The following is a 19753-nucleotide window of genomic DNA, read 5'->3' on the forward strand; positions in this document are numbered from 1 at the left end:
GGACTAGCGAGCTGGAACACCTAGTCAAGACTGAAAATCTTACCAGCTTTGTCATTTAATAATAATCATGTAATAATATGATAACTTGATATATTATTGATCACTGTGGGAAAATTGTCTTGGGCAGGATCAGCCACAGAACAGCGCCTCTAGAGCTGGTCAGGATTCAGGGTCTGGTTCGAGGACAGTTGAGCAGGGTGGGTGCTTGCCAACATGAGAGCTTGAACCCAGATCCTCTGACAGCTCGGTCACCCTCACTCCCCTCACCCTGCAGCTTCCTCAACAATCGTCTTACCTGGAATTTCATTGGCCACCACTGATGGAGCTGTGGTTGAGTTGCTAGCCATTTGCTGGTGGTTGATCATGTGACAACACTGAGGCACGGCGTTGTTGACCATGTAGAGGGTGTCTGGGACGTTGGACATGCGCACCAGTCGTAGACGCACCAGGTCTGTCTGCTCCACCATCATCTCATCAAGCACAGACTGAGAACAGGTAGACAAGAGAGGGTGAGTTGCATCTTAACTCCTAATAAATGGACTCATACATCCAACTCAAGGGGACTGAGTGGGTATGCAAATTAGTTACACTTGATCAGCACTTCATCTATTAATGACCCTCTCTGGTCTATAGATATGGTCATAAATATTCATGGTGGTAGGAGGGCCTAAAAGTTACTAAGCAAGCGTGTAAATGGACATAAAACTGAATATCAGTTAAGAGGATGGAAAACAACTATTAAAAGTGGTGAGTATGCATAGTAAGAACTAGGCATGGATGATTTTAGCACTTCTGAGCTATGAACAGGACCACAAATTTCCCCAAGGCTGTTAATGGTTGGCATGCCCTCTTCATAGAACCTCTGCTCTCTTTGATGATAGCTATATGGGACAGAGATAATCCACTGCTTCCTGCTTTGCCTGCAATCCCCATTAATCAGAAGTGAGTCGTACCTTAGCCTCCTCCACATAAGGAGAGAACAGGCGGGGGCGCACATAGATGCCAGCGTTCTTCTGCCGTAACCAGGCATTGGCTTTCCCCCCCTCAGCTGTGGGCAGCATGTCTGAAGGAGGAGTGCTAATCAGCCCCCTTTTAAGCTGTGAACAGGGTAGATGGGGTGGATCAATGCTCGGTTTATAAAGGACATCGTCATTCAACTACACACACACACACCAGCTAAGAAAAGGCAATGAAGGAGTACTAACCGCGTCAGCAAGGACATCACTGTTGGCAGGAAGGATGTGCTCGGTTCTGATGAAGGGCAACAGGGGGGAGAGGATCTCCTTTAGCTCCTCAACATCTAGGTCTCTCCTCTTCACCCCCCTCTTGTTCACACTGTGGGCTGTGCCGCTCAGCAGGTTGGGCTCTGGGTAAACACAGACATGAATAACTATTAGCAGCCTTTTTATATAGTGCATATAACTATGACTAGGCTTTTCATGTTGTTAAGTCAACCTGTTAGTTCTTTTTCACATGGTTCATCCAAGTTCAATTAAACAAACTATGGTGGATAAATATTCTATTCACTGCTGTTTGGTTTAGCTTTCTAAAACACTCCCCACCCCCCACAATATGATGACTAACAACCTTGACCATAAACGAGTGCTAATAAGGTCAGAGCACACAAAGACATATGAGCAAACACTAAGAAGCCACTTCCTGGCGTCTTCATTTCCAGGGTAAAGTTAGGCTCCTTTTTTATAGTGCTTTTAAGTGTATTTTGGAGGCTCTGGTAAGTGGGTAATTTTCTGAGAGCCATTAGGGGGGCTGCTCAGAGGGTAATTATAGAGTGTATTATCTTACCCCTGTCTGCCATCCTCTTAATAAGCTGCTGCTCGCCCCACTTAACAACGTACTTGAGAATGTCCTGTTCACTCGCCTGTGAATGAGACCAAGGTACAGAGAGAGAGAGAGAGAGAGAGAGAGAGAGAAAAGATGGAGGACAGGGAGAAAGAAAGATGGGAAAGTGAACAAGAATTATTAGGACAAGGTTAGATACTGTGGCAAGGAACAGAAACGGGAAGCTGTTGAATGAGGATAGGGTGAGAATGCAGTATGTTCAGGCTGCGCCACAACGCAGCTCAAGCCTGGCTGGGGAGTTTGTTTGTCTGGTTGGATTACATCGCTTCACCTCAACCATCCGGTCTGATGCCCGAGGAGCTTGGCAGAGCAGATGACAGCTCAGCTTCGATTAGGTTCTGGGTTTGAAGGCAATTCCCCCAGGGAATGGTCTCACTCAACTCTGGAGACCCTGAGTTAGTGAGTGTGAGTGTGTGTGTATGTATGTGTGTGTGTGTGTGTGAGAGACAGAGACAGAAATTGTGTTTATGCATTTGTGTGTATTTTCACCCAGCAATCACAGGAAACAAGTCAGGCACCTGCTGACTTGTGTGAAAATTGCAAAGAGCTGAAAATCTAACTTAGAAAAACTACAAAAACAAACAAAAAAACCCATGAAATGTGAGCTTTCCAGGTGACATGAGCTTCTGCTTCTTGGCCACGGTGACAACAGTTTGAAAGGTGATGTCCGGTTGCCTTACCTGTAGGTAGTCAGACTGGATGGCGTTCAGTAGGTGCTCCTTGCTGAGCTCGTAGAGGACGTCGGAGGAGACCACCTGGCTGAACTCCTCACAGAGGAAGTGCATGGCCTGCCGATGGACCCACTTGGAGCCATAGGGCTGGGAGCTCCACTTCAGGATAGGGACAAGCGAGTCCAGAGACAGGCTTTCCACCACAATGTCCTCACAGCCTGCGAGAGCCGACAAGACAGACAGATAGGCAATTTAACAATTTATGCCTCGGCCGGATATTCAATCAAATTTCTCTATGGGCATAGCCTATAACAGTTAACGTGCAAAAAAGCAATGCATGACATTAAACTCAGGAATATATGTCATATAAAAAAAGCTATAAGGAATTCTACACAATTGAATGATGTAATTGAATGATATAACTAATCCAATAAACCATAAGGAGTCATTCTGAAGCCACTGCAAAACCATCAGTAGTTTTGACTCGTATTCACCGACCCAGGGAATCTTCCTCCATTAGCCCCCACACCCTCCTTACTGTGTTTCCTAAATCAGAGCACATACCAGAACAGCAGGCAGTGGTTTAACTCTATAACACACTGACCCACAGAAATGCCTTTGATACTTTCATGTGTTTCAGTCTCAAGCTACCTCCCCTTCACCATGCTAAGTAAACACAGCAGCCTGAGGAAATGAGCTCCCAGTCTGAGTGTGCACGCACGCACGCACACACACACACACACACACACACCTTGCAAACATGAACACACTCGTCTGCACAAATCAAAAATACATTAAAAAGGCACAGAAGGCTTATGAATTATGTACCTGCTGCTCCAGCTATTTAAAAAAAAACAGAGGTTTCAAAAAATCAGACTACACTGGCACTCAAACTCGAAAAACTCAGAGCATGCAAAGAGGGAACTATTTTGACAGAAGTAAAACAACATCTGACCAACACAGATGAATGTACACTTGGTTAGATCAAACTAAGTCAATCCCTAACAAGCCAGAGCTTCAATGGCTCTCTTGCTCCAAGTCTGATCTCTGATCAAAAACTTTTAAAAGGAAACGGACGATGATGGAAATAAAGTCAGCCTGACTGACGTCCAGTCAGAGCTGCTTTGAACTGACATAGAGGCCTGCCAGCTTCCCCAGCCCAGGCTTGTCCTGTCCATCAGCTCCTGGCTGGGTGAGAGCTGCCGGTAGGACCGCTCCTCTGGGAATCTCTTATCTTAAAGTAGGAGATCTGAGCTGCCTTTCCGCCCCCAAACCACCACTTTGAACATGCACTCTGGGAAATTGGACGCCAGAGTTGAGAGTGATGACTCCAGCAATGCTCTCACTTTTGAATTCGAAGCTTCCTATCCGTCCAACCACTACGCACACATTTGTGAGATACCCACACACACACACGTAAGCAATAATGTACATACACGCATACATGCGCACACACTTAAGATGCATCTCCCCTTTTGGGGTTCTTTACTTTTAATAGCAAGTCACAGAAATGCAAAGCAGACCCCTGCAGTGTTCTAAATGCAGGGTGGAAATCCTGCGTCGTTAAGAAGACAGATGAAGTTGAAACGTGGACCCAGGCACTTTGCCTTTTTTTTATCTCCCATAAACAGATTGGAAGAGGGAATGGATTCCTCACATCTGCGCCTCCCTTTCCGCTACTTGTCCCTGTGCTGTCTTTCTTGTAGACACTATTCTCTTGCTTGCTTCATCCTTTCACCTTTGCATCTCTGATCTCTGCTCTCTCCTGAAGGCAGACGCGCACACACACACACAGTTTCCCCAAGTGGGGACCAGGGGCACAGGAAAGCAGACGGCTCTGTTCCCCATTAGCCCATTAGAATTCACAGCACCAGTCAGTCTTTTAAAACGCGGCACTTTTATTATGAGCTGGAGATTAGAATCAGCATTATATCTAATACTAAAGCCCCCCCACCCCCACCCCTCCCCCAACTCTCCCCGGGTGGTACACCGCATTCACTGGAGCCTAGCCGACTGACAAGAATATCAACACAATGGCTGAAACGGCAACAGCCCATTCAGCATTACACTATACTAACTTAGGGGGACGTGTGCTGTTATTATTTGGAGCTCCGTGTTTATGGAACACACGGTTTCCAAAGCCACTTAAAACATCGGCTGCACTCAGGGCCTGTAAACAACGCAGTGGATGTGAATCATGTCTGATCACTCAAGGACTGGGGCTTTATTCAACACAGAACAGCGCTCAGTCCAAACACAGAGAAGATAGGCCAAAACAAAAAAAGGAAGACCGCCTGATGTCTCAGGCCACATTCCAAGCGAGCAGATAAGTTGATGCTCTGTCCAGGAACAAAGGGAACTCATTTTCTGGAGAGAAAGAAATGTGGTCTGAGCTGGCTGAGTCACTCCTTTCCCCTGAAAGTAGAGTGAAAGGGCACTGAAAGCTATGGTCAGTCAGTGTGCATGGAGGGAGAGAAGGTACTACTAGGCACACACTGAAACACACCAAGTAGCTATCCTCTCTGCGGTGCACTTGAAAAATTAATAAGGCTTTTAATATTGGTGGTGTTTGAGTGAGAGGGAGTAATAGAGGGATCTTACACATCTTGGGACTTAATAAGGGAGAATGACAGAGAGCCTTTCAGTTCTTGCTGTTACCTATTCCTCCCGAAAAACCTCCCATGGGCCAAAACTTCACACAGCCAGAGGGACAGGAGTCGAGGAGGAGGAGAGGGGGGCAGAGAGTGTGACAGATAAGACGGCTCCCTCTGCATGAGACCCCTAACATGAGCCTCTCTGTTGCCTCCTGTGATAACTCAACAGGCATGACAGCTACTGAAATCTCCAGCAGTGGGATGAGCTCAGGCAAATTTGTCATTTGGAAATCAACACAGGTGCTGAGCTCATTTGACACTTGGGAAGGCACAGGATTTTGGAGCAAAAAGGGTCGTAAGAAAGAGCCCAAAAAAGGGTAATGACAGGGAGTTCCAGTATAGACAAAGAGAAGAGACTTTGATAGAGTGACACTGGGTCAACCTCAACCATCTCACCACATTCCACATTGGGGTTTCATGGGAACTGATTAGAGCTGCGCAGCTCTGTGGGAGAGGGAGGAGAGGGGATAAAAATACCCCGGAGTAGGGTCTTGCTGAAGGGGGGGGATGGGAGGGAAGAGGAGGTGACGGTGTGTGGGGATGACAGTATTTGCCTACTTGCTGGCTTAAGCTGCCTGAGTGCCCCTGAGAGTGACACTAGAGCTAGGGGGTTTGGAGGGGGTGTCTAACCAGCTGTGTGTGTGCCAGTGTGCAGTGCTATTCAGATCATTGCGCAGGTCTTAAAGGGTGATTGATTCTTTGCTCTTCAGTCAATACAGTCAATTCTGGTGCTGTCCAGAATTCAAACCCTGTGCTAATAGCAGCATTTATGAATGCTCATTACTGTGGAGTGCAGCATGTGCCAGTTAAGTTTTTAAAGTCTGCTGTCGGCAGTTTATCCCTGCAGCTTCTTGTCTGGCAGGATGTGTGTTGTTGTCTTTCTCTGGCTTAAGAGAGGCCAGTTCCATGCCCATGCTTGTGGCTATATGAAAAGGCATGGGCAAAGGACATGATAAGAGACGTTACAACCTGAAAGATTGTGTTAAGTAATAACACCTCTCTGAGTAATTAGGACAGATGGGCCAAAAGCAGCACTTCTTGGATATATTTGTGTGTATGTGTGAAATAGGCAAGTTCAGCTATTTCATATTCCAAAGCTGATCCAAATCAGTTAGTCACAGAAGATCCATGTTTGTGAACTATCTAAACCTATAACAGAGAACCTGATCTTTGTGCACAAGATAATAAACAGTGCTCAAACATGTCACTTTGGAGGAGGTGATAATGACAACGTGACTCCCTCAGCTCACATTCTGGCTGCAACCTGTGGTGTATTACTGGGGTCATTCTCCAACTTCCACAGTGACAGCAGTCAAAAAGACAATGTCGATGATAGATACACCAGTGATGAAGTGTTGACAGGAGCTGAGCTGCCTGCTGTTGGAGACATGGACAAACCCTCCTGCCTATATCAATCTGTTACTGGCAGCCACAGCTCTAACACCCATCATTTACACTAGCCTGGTCTGCACAGACATATGCTGAGATTTGCACAATCTGGTTTTAAGAGATGGCGGCATATCAAGACAATGGGTGCAAGAAAACAAAATACACAAATGTATGGAGGGAGAGATTGAGCTAGGCCATCTGGAGTCTTTGCTGACTTGTAATGCATTTTCATAAAAATGAGTCACAGGGAAACTGACACTGTCAATATAACAGCCTAGAGTGACAAACTGACTTTGAAATTCATGATACAGGCTCCACATTATCACAGCTGAAATTGAGGATTTAAGGCTGTATAGCATTCTTCCTAGTGGATGAAACCCTAGTATCATTGAAACTCATGCAGTGGACATATTATGAAGGGATTCTGAGATTAACTCAAACTGAACCCTGAGGCCGACTATGCACCACAAGTGCCATTAATATGCTGTGTGTGTGTGTGTGTGTGTGTGTGTGTGTGTGTGTGTGTGTGTGTGTGTGTGTGTGTGTGTGTTTATTTATGCTTTACCTTGAGCCAGCATGCTGAACTCCAGGAAGAGAGCTATGTGGTAGAGCTCCATGGCCTCCTCGGTGCGTGTGCTGGCCCCTCGGCCCCCGGACACCAGGGCCTGCACCTCCCCAAGGCTGCCTGCAGAGGGGCTGCCCCGCAGCACCAGCCCCAGCTCCACCACATCTGTGTACATGCAGTGCAGAATAACCTGCACATACTTCCGTGGGATGATGGACTCATCCAGCACTATGCGGGTGGGAGTCTGCAATGTGCGCTCTGTCATTTCCTCCCCTGTGCGGATGCGCCTCTGCAGAAGGTTCCTGAAGAAAGGAGAACGGGCTGAGAGCACGGCTTTATGGGCCCTAAGGTCCTCGTCTGGGGTCCCTGGCCCCACATTGCCTCCTGAGACCCCTGTTGGTGCTACAGCTCCTCTTTCATTACAGCTCTCCACCATCTCAGAGTCTGAGGAGAAGCTGAGCAGGGCGTCATAGTAACACATGTAGTCAAACAACCCCCTCATATCCGCCTCTAGGGAGTTGGGTGTACCAAACTCCTCGCTCAGCTGCACCAGTACATCCACATTCTGCAGCCTGGTATCCTCCGCTCCGCCCACCCCAAACTCCCCTGTGTACAAGTAGTGAAGTAGGGCAGAGAACATGGGCACATCGATGCCAGCCGTCTCAATGTCCATGAGGACCTCTGCTCCGTAGCCAGGGGATGAGGACAGCAGGGTCTTGAAAAAGGGGCAGCGGGCAGCCAGGACGGCCCGATGGGCTGGGAAGCAAGTATCTTGGAAGATGAGGTCGACATCGGTGCAGTACTTGTGCTGGTAGAGGGCAGCCAGATCCCGCTGCAGGCTGGGCGCCTCGGCACGTGCCAGGCTGGCCTGGAAGCTCAGCTCCTTCAGGGCAGCCGTGCCCTCGAATTCCTCCACTAGGGCATTGGCATCGCGAACGTCCCACCCTGACAAGAGCTCCCGCATCTGCCGTGCGTGGTCAGCCGAACGGCTGGACTTCCTCCGTTTGATGAACCTCCGTTTGAGCGTGGCCAGACCGAGGCTCTTCTTTTTCCTATCTGTGGGCCGCTCATGGCCGTGCTCCAGGCTGTATAACTTAGACTCCCAGCCATAGCCCTGCTGAGAGTAGGACGAGGTTCCTGGAATGAACACACACGCACAAATGCAGGTTAGCTTCATTAGATATTTAGGTTGTGTGTTTAAACAAACAAAAATCCTAACATACCAAATATACATAGCATGTTTTCATAATTACATAACTATGATATTTTTCATAGCTATTTCCTAAAAGAAATAGTCTTCTCCTGGTCAGACATTAATTTCTTAACATAACTTCAATTTGACTTGTGTTTAGTCTGGAGGGCAAACTGCTAGAAACACAATCTGTCTGTACCACCCCCGTGGTGAGGCCAGCTCAGTCAGGCCAAACACACACTATCCTGACCCAGCTACCAAAGCCTTTCGATCTAATTCAACAGAAAAAAAAAATCATAGATAATCCTTATTTTGTTTTGTTTTAGACCACAGTATGGTGCATCAGCAGAGTCCAATTAGCTCAAATAAGACTTTGTCCTGCTTTATACTACTCAATGAACTTCAGTCTATTCGCATACATAGCCCAAATCAATTACACTCAATAGCAGTCATCTCTGGCATGAGAGAAGGGACTCGTACGTCAGAGGAAGCTCTGCCAAAGAGATCCTCTATGCCTGCCCTTCTCTGAACATCCATCACTGTGACCCACATAGTAATCATTCTAATACTGTGAATCATCTTTGGCCTGGGCCGGCTCGGCGAAGCAACTCCCCAGCTTAGAGCAAACCTCAGAGGTCTGAGGGGCTGCAGAAATAATCTGGTTTCTTCTACAGGGCTACAAAAAATATCAGAGAAAAAAAATTAAGCTGGGGTCTTTTGTTCAACAGGCATTTATTAAAATGTACATACACCTCTGAAACAGTTGTCCAAACCTCCCGGCACTGAGGGCCGCAGGCCAAAATGTAACATCAGCAGTGGGCCATGAAACAGAAGGATTCTAGTGGATACTGATAATTTAGTAGTACCCAATAAGCTTCCTAATGTGCCTTGTAATGAGCAAGTTATCTGTTACAACCAATGAATAACACTCCATAATATACACTCTATATCGTACAGCATGGGCTTGTATACCTATATATAGGCGAGTGACCAACACATGTATCTGGAAGCACACGGACAAAACCTGTCTATGAGACGTCTTTTCAGTGCACGCAGGTACATGAACATCTCAGACTAGCAGACATCAGTAATATGCAAGCTGCAGTCCAGCATTATCTTTTCAATGTAGCAACAACACTGTTGAAACTGAAGTGAATGCAAATCATGGTATCTTATCCTAGCTGTCATGCCATGAAATAAAACAAGCACATAATTTGTGATAAGCTGTGACCAGCTTGGTGCTAAATTGACTCTGTCGGGTTTATAACCCAGGACCTCTGGTCTTTACCAACCCAAAGTTTTGGTACCGTCCGTCCGTCCGACCGACCGACCGTGTGAGCTAGCGACTTATACTAGCTGTTGGTCGCAGCTAAAAATGGTGTCATTCTACTAAGCAGCCTATGGTCACAGGGACACACAACCATTGTGACACCAAATTAGCTCTCATTCCAACTGGTAGCTAGCAGACAAAATAAAAAGCTTCATTATAATCACATCACAAGTTACCAAGCACATAATAATAACAACAACCCACTACATCTTGGACACCTGGTTCTTTGTTAATAATCTGTCAATCCTAATAATTCATACTATCCATCTGGGAGAGAGAAGGAAAACCAGATGCACTGCTTTTTCATGCATTAGTGTCAGCTGTACAAGTGGCACTAGCTCACTAGCCCTCATGTACAGAAGTATGTGCCTCTTGCACCATTAGTTGTCATGGAAGCAGCTTAATCTGACACTGCTGAAAGTGCCAGTGTGGCCATGCTGGACCCCCACTGTGCCTCACTCCAAGCAGAGATGCCACATCATTAGAACATGGTGGCATCCGACGGTGCAGGCTGTTACAGGAATTAGCCAGGAGGTGGCATACACACAAGGCTAAGGGAAATTCTCCTGTGAATCTAGAGGTAATGCTGTCGGTGGTTGTATTTTTGCTTGTTTGGGAAAAATGAACTAAGATAGCTACTGAGGCTGTGCCCTACTTACTGATACTGACCAGCTGCATATGATGTGATCAGTTGCGAAACCTTTGAAGAGGATAAAAAAGTTGTACAGGGACAAATTGGGCTCAGGGGCCAAGTCACTGCTCCAAAGGAGAACAAATTTGCAGGCAGCCACTCAGAAATGGCTATCAATAACATTTTAGGCCTCCAGTGAGCACTAATAAAGGAGGGATTGATGCTAGGAGTCTGAATCTGGAATTAGCATAGACAGCTGGATGCATGATTGAGCAGTTCCCAGTGAGAAGTGCCACAGAAAATAAAAATCTAATGGAATACAGCTTGAACACTTCCAGTCAAGCAAAGCAGACACACGTCACATTAATTTCAGAAGTGAGGGGGGAAAAAATCATATTTGACTGACAGTGATTCTTGTAAAATTAAGACATTTTATCATCTGCTAATTGAAAAATACAGAATCATCAATCAGAGCTGACTTTCAAGTATGCAACTAATGACAATACAGTTACTTAATCCACACAGTATAAAGACATACCTATAAAAGTCTGCTGCGCCTGTGCATTTCCCCCTATACGAGGGGAGCATGAGTGTGGATAGCTGGATCCATTGGCACCCATCCTCAGTTCTCTTCACTTGCTGTATGGGGGTCCCCCCTCCTGCTGAGTCATTCTGCTCAGGCAAAGTATTCCTCTCGATCCTCAGCCGGCAGCGCAGTGGGTCAGGCACGGGTCCTCTGAAGCCTCCTCAGAGCTCCAGCCCCAGCCTGCCATACCTGGGAGGAGGAAGATGAAAGAGGAATGAAAAAAAAAAAGCAAGGGAGGTGTTTTAGTCACTGAGTGATTGGATTTTAAATGTTGCTGAGTAACACCACACAGGGATTAGAACATGATGAGATCGGTCTGTTTGGACTCTGTCACCGATAATGAATGGCCAGGGGTGTTGGTGTTGAGGAAATTGAATGGAGGGACATCTATCATTATCTATCACATTGTTTCAGCCACATTAATTTTCAGTACAAACATGAATCATAGCTTCCTTGGCATTTTTAGAGGCCTGAAATTCTAGAAATTTTGTTTGGAGAGCTGTTTTAGTGTGACATTCCTCATCTGAAGACTGTGTGTTTGGGCTCCTACAATCCTCCATGGCGACTTAAGTTAACAGAGACTTCCTCTGCCTGGCCCTCAGGAAACGCTGACTGGCAGTCAACAACAAATCTAATGCAGATGTACGGTGATTTGAGGAGGGAGGCACGACCCAGCACAACCCACTCTGCCTTGCTCCTAGCCCAAATCCCACACAGCATTTCTTTACACCCCAAGCTCCAGTTTGACCCTGAAACCTACTGTAGCCTTACCCTGCTTTAATCTGACTCTTGGCTGCTGTGTTTGACACAACAGTTTTGCTATCTTCAGTTCTGAAACATTAGTCACTATGCGCATGCAGGGATAGGATAACCTAGGCTAACCAGGATTATGGAATGATTTGTAATTCTGTGAGGCAAAAACCAAGTTATTTCTCCTACTTTAAAGATCCATTGCAATGATTTTAATTCAGTCAGGAATGGTTTGCTATGAATTTCTAAAGCGAGGTGTGTCATCTTTTCAGTTCCTTATGATTCGTCTGATTTGTTATAACTGGCTTAGTGCCCCTTTCTCTATGTTCAGCCGATTCTCAGTAGGTTAAGGGGGTGTGGCCTTCTCAACATGCACAGCAGCACTCATTTTTTGTTGGCCATCATTCACAAAGCAAAAGCATCCAACATTCACAATACAATTGGTGCTAAAGTATCTTCTTTTTCTTTTGGCAAAAAACAACAAAACAAACCCCCAAAAAATCCTACTGTAAAAAATAATGAATGAAATGTTTGGAATATTTTAAATGCCACATGTCAAATTCCATGCTAAACAGAAAGTACAAGCCAAGGGTTATCAACTCCGAGGTCTCTCTCTCTCTCACTCTCCCTCCTTCTGTCTCAGTCTCTGCCTTACTCACACACACTTGCTCCCTTGGTGTTTGCCCATCTTGTCCACTTAACTTTATTAGTCTGATGAATAATAACATTGATGTTTCTTCCAGTCATGTGTGTAACTAAAGTAGGCTATATTTAGGCTGCAACTGACATTTCATTTAACAAGCTCATATCATATCAATTAGAGGCTAGCAGCTAACTTAACATAACAGCAGCCAACTATTACACTCTCATTTGATTATTACTGAAGTCCATCACTAGGCTATTTTTCAAACTTTGCCTCTCTATTCAGTTAATGTCGGCACAGATCCAACGATCCAACTATGCATTGCATCAGCTGTAATGAATTGCAGTTGTTGTAGTTCACTAAAACGCTATCAGTGCTTGACAGCATTACATCTTCACATCATTACTTTGTTGTTTTATAAACTACATTAATGAGAAATGTCAAGTTTGAAAAGCTAGCTTAGTGCATCACATCACATGAAATCTAAAAATAAGATTATCTGGGCGGCTGATAATTTCCCTGGTGCATCGCCAAAACATGATCAATATATTGAAAACCCTGTGTTCAAGATAAGGAGAGAAGTGAGACCGCATAACAGTCATTTTACCCCAGCCTGCTCTTGCCAGCCACGCAGGCTTTCATATTGTCCCTAGCTACTGTCTGACAGACTACAGTGCACCTCATTAACTAAGCATACTGTCAACCAATCAGGGCAGTCATTAAAATCTGGGAATATTTGACGTCAGTTACATAGGAACGTAGATTGGATATCAAAATCAGTTTGATTCTGCTGACAAACCAGAGGGATAGCTTCTCAAATTTCCACAGCACTGACAGTTTGGGTAACTTTATACGCCCTTTGTTAAACATTACCATTGGGTAATGTGATTCTCATTGCACTCGACCTTTAAATAACTCAATGCAGAAACAGTCACATGTATACGTTCTGTCTCTCTCCTAGGTGAGGCCAGGCCGGGCGGAGAACTGGAGTGTGATGGGAGATCTGCTTTATCTCAAACTGCTATTTTTTTCTGCCTACCATACTAATAAATCACTGTGTCTACCCCTGTAGAGCAGCACTCTAAGCAGCCTCCCAAGGGTTCAATGGAAAACCACAGCCTCTTACACCCCCCCCCCCCCCCCCTCCCTCCCCCCTCCCAACCACACACACACACACACACACACACACAAGCGAAACAAGCAGTCACACTGGAACACTCCAATAAAAATGTTGGTTGATCTTTATTTCATTAGACTGGTTTAAATAAGCCAATCTTCACAGGGAATTCATTTGGACAAAATTAGAAATTGAATTTGAATATGTAGGAGAGAGGAGGAAGCCCTTGAGATATGCTGTCTTGTTTACAAAAGGAGGTGGGGGTCCTCCAAGGAGCAGAGCAGAGACAGAATAAAACAATACAACCATCACATCAGTAGAACAATACACTGACTCCCAGCTACACAGACCCACAGCTTAAACTCATTCAAATGAGTGAACCAAATTTAACTTCAGCTGCAGTGCAGAATTCTAAAAGCATAATTTGGGACAGCTATTTCCTTGAGACCCGAGCAGCACTCACACTGTTCAATAAGAAGCACCTCCAACATAATGTTTCTGATGCTGAGAAATAAAGAGGTGTTTCTGTGGGTTAGACTGAAAAGTGTGCTGGTCTGTTGAGTTCGGGGTGAGAGCAAAGGAGGGCAGTGCCATAGACTGCAAGGGCAGAGGCCGGCCTAGCTGGAGTATGTGTCGCTAATGAGAGGTGACAGCAGAAAGGCTCTATGTCTTTCCACCCCCACCCATCTCTCTCCCTCTCTCTCGCGCTCTCTCTCTCTCTTTCTCTCTCACACACACACACACACACACACACACATAAACTCTCTCTCTCTCTCTCACACACACACACATGCACACACACAGCCTTCAAACTGCTCACCTTGCCTCAGTTGTCTGGATCATTTTATTTAAATCAGCCGCTTGCAGAGGTATAACAGACAGACCTCCAGCCTCCCACAGCACATTACCATACAAAAACGCTTGGCACAAGCACAGGACCGATGTATTATTCAAATGACAGTCAAGTCACTTTATCAATCATTTATATGGATTTCTTCATCATGGCTAGAGAAAAGGGAATAGGTTGGTGCCTGGTTCTCCTTTCCTATCCACTTCCCAAAAGTTTCAGCCACACACACTCCTATTCCAGTGCAGCTGCAGACCTAAAGAGATCAGTACTGCAGCCCATCACCCCATGTCACAACTCAGCTAAATAAATAGACACACAGCCATCCATTTGAATCAGACCGACAGTAGTTATAAAGATAAGATGTCCTATTAAGACCAATGTACCATTTAGCCTAACTAAATGAAGTTTCCCATTGTTAGCCTTTCTGTAATAGTGTGCATAATAGTTTACAAATCTAAAAAGCAACAACATCCCAAGCCTTTTTTTCATACCTGAGACACCATGTGCTTCTTTCACACTGTAATTCTCAAACAGCACAAAAAACCTGGGTACTGAGGAGTTCTCTGGACCCACTGAGTAAATCCTATGAATGAAGCGATGATGAAATCACTTTCTTTTACAGTCCTCTTTGTTAAGAACAGTGACACGGCCCCTAATCTTTTTAGAAAGAGCAATCACCATGCCAATGTCACAGTAAGTGCCTGAATGAAAGAGCAGCAGCAGCAGCAGCAGCAGAAATACAGAAATATATTCCCACAACACTTTCCCTTTCTAAAATTACACAGTAGCTTTAAGTGCTCTCAATGTGTCAAAGCTCTCACAAATACACGGCTCTTACGTTTAATTTCTACTACCGGGAATTTTTATTAGACAATTTCAGGTCAATTGTTAACATGTTATTAGCTTATGATGTCCCATCATGCTAAGCCCAGAGGAAACACGAATAATTTACTTTCTGTGCTCAAATATCAGGAGAGAGAAAGATGACTTATTGTTAAGGAATCGCCTAATAATCTGGGGGTCTTGCCCAATTAACACCACAAAAAATACAATCCCCAATTATCTGTCAACTAATTCCTAGTTACAGTCACAGCTCATGATAAATGTAGGAGCATAAAACACTCGTGTATAAAACTCCTACGGTTTCTGCTGTCACATAAGCTGTTAAATGACCAGTAGGGAGAGTTGGCCATTATGTGCTTTGCTAACCAAGCTGGACAAAAATACTGCCTGAGACGGTAATTATAGACTGTGTGACTCTTTGGATATTTGATACAATCATAGGCGCTCTAAAAGGGTCATAATAAGCAATGCAGCGGGGAGCAGAAACCAGAACATTCCAACACTGAGAGTGACCTCCGCAGTGTTGATGTGTCTGCACAGATCCCACAGCAAGTCGCACAAATGGAATATGGGCCACAGGCGGAAACGAAACAAAATAAATTACTCCCCTCTAAAATAATAATGATGTCATCATTCGTCTGAACAGATAGCCAGAGAGACAAAACTCAGAGGCAGAGCAGACTGCTTACCTCTGCAATGCTTGTGCCAATCAGGCCAATCAGTGTAACAGTGAATCCGGCCATTCAACTGATTACAGTCTCTGCCAGGAGAGCTACAGGAAACTATCAGAATAGACTAGAAAACAGAAACACACAGAAATGACAAAGACAGACAGAGGAAACAAAAGTGTTAATGTCACCATGATGACTCATAGTGGGGAACCTCTGGATTATCCTGTGTCAACCAACAATGTGAACCATAGTGCTGCATTTGGCATTTCACTGAGTTACTTGTCAGATGCTTCAAATTTCTAGCTCTAAAGGCCATGATACACAAGCAACACATGAAATTTAAAATTTGACATTACCAACCATAATGACCAACAAATTTGTCTTCACGGTGAGTGTTATCTGCAAATTTTGTGAAAGGTGTCAAATGCCATACCTATATCATAGGTAACACTGCCCACCTGCATTGCTTCAAAATGTTTCCTTAGAGTCCTGACCTTTGGGTCAAGACAAGACAATATCTGATGGGACAAAGAGAATGAAGGATGTGTTCTGGATCAGGTTGCAAAGCAACACTGAAGAGGGGAATCTTTTCAATAAAGAAATGCACAGTGCGCGCACACTTAATGACTATACAAACACAGCCAGACAGTCTATCTCCAGAGAATGAATGGCAGCTCAGGAAACAATGAGAGCTTTTTTGTAAGTGGACTCTCTAATGCTCCTTGTTGAGTTCTCCATCGGACTGGCCAGTGTAAACAGCATTCAGGCCAAAGTCCAGCTCATACAAGTGCTCCAAGGCAAGTACTTGCAAGCACAGAGCCTCTCATGCACTCCTGAGTATGTAACTCCAATAATTGCATGTGATTATATGGCCCTGGAGCACTGACACACAACCTGGTGAAATGAGCAACCTAAACGCTCCAGAGCACAGCCAATGCACCTTTTCAAAACCCAAAAAGATAGGCAGGCACTAATAGGCTACCTTTCAGAAGAAGACAGGCTGTGCAGAATGCTGAGCCTAACCAGAATTTCAGTGAGATTACCCAAGGATTACCATTTATAGGGACGCTGTGCATATGGCTCCTCGCCATTAAAATGATGACACCAAAAAACTAAATGTGTATCGTCGACGAACATAATGAATATTAATTGCATAGGATGACAATATGAAAAAAAGTCCCTTATCCGGGGTAGGTGAGTAATAATGTAGCCAATGAACAAGATAGGATTCCTACTTCAGCATAGCAAATTAATAAAACCCATAGCAATTGCTGGTGCCCACTTCAATTTAAACTGCCTACATTTGTATTGAATATGGGTAGACACTGATAAGCAAATGAGGGAACCTTTCACCACAAGTAGGCTATCAACTGCAATAGCCAGATGACAGGCTACATTGTTGCCATAGCACAACCCATCAACAACTATTTGACACAGTAGCAATAAACAGCAACATGTAGGCTGATCCGCTACAGGAAAATCTACATTCAACCCGCACTTTTCCATCGATATAGCCTACTGGAAAGAAAATAAATGTTGCTCTCCTTAAGTAAACAGCGTATATAAAAATCATTTCAGCTACAAAGGCTTTGTTAGTAGCCTAGGATCACGGAGCTATTGTTGCTCTTAGGGCTACTGGTAGGCTATCGTTGCTCAGCGGAAGCCTTGGTAAAAGTGGTTATAAGAGCAAAAAATAAGTGGAATGTTTGTCTCAGCTTATGAAAATATAAACAGTTGTCCAAAAATGTCGCCACAGCCTAGCTAGAGAAATCATATTCACAACAGCCCTGTAATTAGTAGCATATCCTAAGAGGCTAGGGTAGGCTATCTCTGCTGTGTCGCTTTGACTTTACCCATAGGAAGCAGCAATTTACTTCGAGCAGGATGCAACTGTGGAAAAGCTGGCGTTTAATGTATTTACCACAAAGTCGAAGGCGTTTTGAGCATTCTTCTTCTTCTTATCACCTCGTAGTTCACCCAGTACTCGCGACCCAAGTTGTCCCTGGCAGAGAGAAAAAAAATGCAGCTCAACACCTTCTTTTTCCAACTCAGTTCATTACGCACGGCTCGACGTCAACGGCCACAGTTGATCTCTAATCTGCTACAATTCTCACTTGCATCGACTTTTCGGTGGATTTTCTGTATTTTCCCCACAATTAGAACTAAACTAAAACCGTTTTTGTTCTCGGTTTGGTTAGGTATTTCCCCTTAGTAGCACAACGCCTTGTTGGGTGGTTGTTATGGCCTATCCCAACGCCACCAGTGTAAAGCTAGCCAGAATAAAACACAGGGCTTCCCGTCATGATTTTCAAAATAAAATCATTATATGTTATTTATTTTTTGGCGTTTCGCTTATCCGAGGTGACTTAAAATGAGTCAGTTAAACATGTTTTCCCCATAGAATATTACACAGTCTTTTCCACTGCATATATTCAAAGTAATACAGGGTTATGCAAGATTGCAAGATGCCATTTATGCAATGGGTTGGCCGGCTGCAAAAATACAAGGAAAGATTCTAGCACTAAACATATACCAGAATATATCCTTCCACGAAAAAGTCAATTTTAACCTAGGGCTCTGTGACAGCTGCTGGTACAGGCCAACTCAGCCAGAGAAATCCACCTCCAAACGCGCATGACAAATTTTACGCTTTTATTTTGGAGGCAAAATCACCTGACTTCCTGTATTTTTCAGTCTATCTCTGGCTAGCTTGACACATTGCATAGCTCGGTGAAGAGGCCCGACAGTACTCCAGGCAGCAGGCTATGCAATAACAAATTTGCGAGCGCCCTCTAGCGGTTCATTTAAGGAAGTGAGTATTATTAACCTATTTTGTGTGCTGGGCAAACGTCCTCTAGCCATTTTACATGTTCAGGCTATCATATACTTTGACAGTTGAGCTGAATTTGTCTGAATTCTATTCTATTCTATTCTATTCTATTTTATTTGATTGATTTTTAAATTAAAGTACGAATTTATGTTTTTTCCCCCTCAAAATACCATATCTTCAAATAACTTGCATCAGTTTGATATTAGTTACTATGATGTATTTTATGAATTTAGGCAATACAAGTTTATGGTACCCTAAAAAAGTATATCAACTCTATTCCGCAAATTATTCTATTTAATCTACAGAATGGCGCTTTACAACATGGGCATGAACAGAACGTCAACAGACTCTTCATTCTCAATTTTGCCTCCTTCACCTGGCTGCTGTTGGAGTTAGTCTTAACATTTGTCCGTTATGTAGTTTTGACAGTATATATCTCCAACATACCTGCTCTATAAATTATTAGATATTCCTGTACGAATTATTTTACAATTTAGTTAATTGTAAGTGTTAATTGCAGAAGGACGGACGCATACCCAAACCCCATCGAGGTGTAGACTCGCGGAATACTAGTACATAATAAAGGACATTAAAGTTTATGACTTTATTATGTAGTTAAGTATACTCTGGCCTGCAGGGAGAAGAGTTGGCCCGAGCTACAGCTGATTGATGTTCCACTGACCGCCAGCTGAGGGCGACACAATACATCTAATGTAGTGTGGGCCTCTAAACCTCTGATAAGACTTAGTGACTAACAAGTTACACAAGTACTGTAGACGTAATGCTTTTGACAAGATGTGGATGGTTTTATTTTATATTGTAGATGTATTTTGCACCACAACGCCATTATGAGGTTGAGCCCAATTATTTTTTTCTCTGGGCCTCGTTGTCTTTCTCTGCACTGAAACATTATACTCACCACTCATTTTGCACCAATTGCTCTTGGCCCATAGATATCTTTTTATCATTAATACCCTATTGTATGATATAATTCACATAATCCATTGTCAAAATATGCCATCTATTACAAGCGTATGTAAACTACTTGGGCTGTGTCACTTCTATATAAAGAGCAGATTATTTGCTGTAACCAGTGATTCTATTTTTGTCTTTGCCCTTTTTATATTATGAATGACTGAAACATCTAGGTATGCTGTAACTTTTAAAGTTT

At 44.1% G+C, this 19753-nt stretch overlaps 1 protein-coding gene across 1 annotated transcript; it reads right to left on the minus strand.

The window, feature by feature from the left end:
* Positions 1-295: 295 nt before the first annotated feature.
* On the minus strand, positions 296-17991 carry LOC139663550 (BTB/POZ domain-containing protein 7-like; the record flags this gene model as incomplete). Its single annotated transcript, XM_071542254.1, has 8 exons — positions 17674-17991; positions 10831-11067; positions 7140-8276; positions 2541-2749; positions 1804-1879; positions 1206-1366; positions 954-1097; positions 296-485 (listed from the first exon to the last, which is right to left on the minus strand). Coding segments are annotated over exons 2-8 (1999 nt in total), but the record flags the coding sequence as incomplete, so codon positions are not given.
* Between the last annotated feature and the right edge of the window lie 1762 nt (positions 17992-19753).

This window comes from Centroberyx affinis, unplaced genomic scaffold (genome assembly GCF_046629955.1).
Source record: "Centroberyx affinis isolate AG114_WGS23_722 - 3 ecotype Tasmania unplaced genomic scaffold, CSIRO-AGI_Caff_v1 ptg004046l_1, whole genome shotgun sequence".
Classification (NCBI taxonomy): Eukaryota; Metazoa; Chordata; class Actinopteri; order Beryciformes; family Berycidae; genus Centroberyx; species Centroberyx affinis.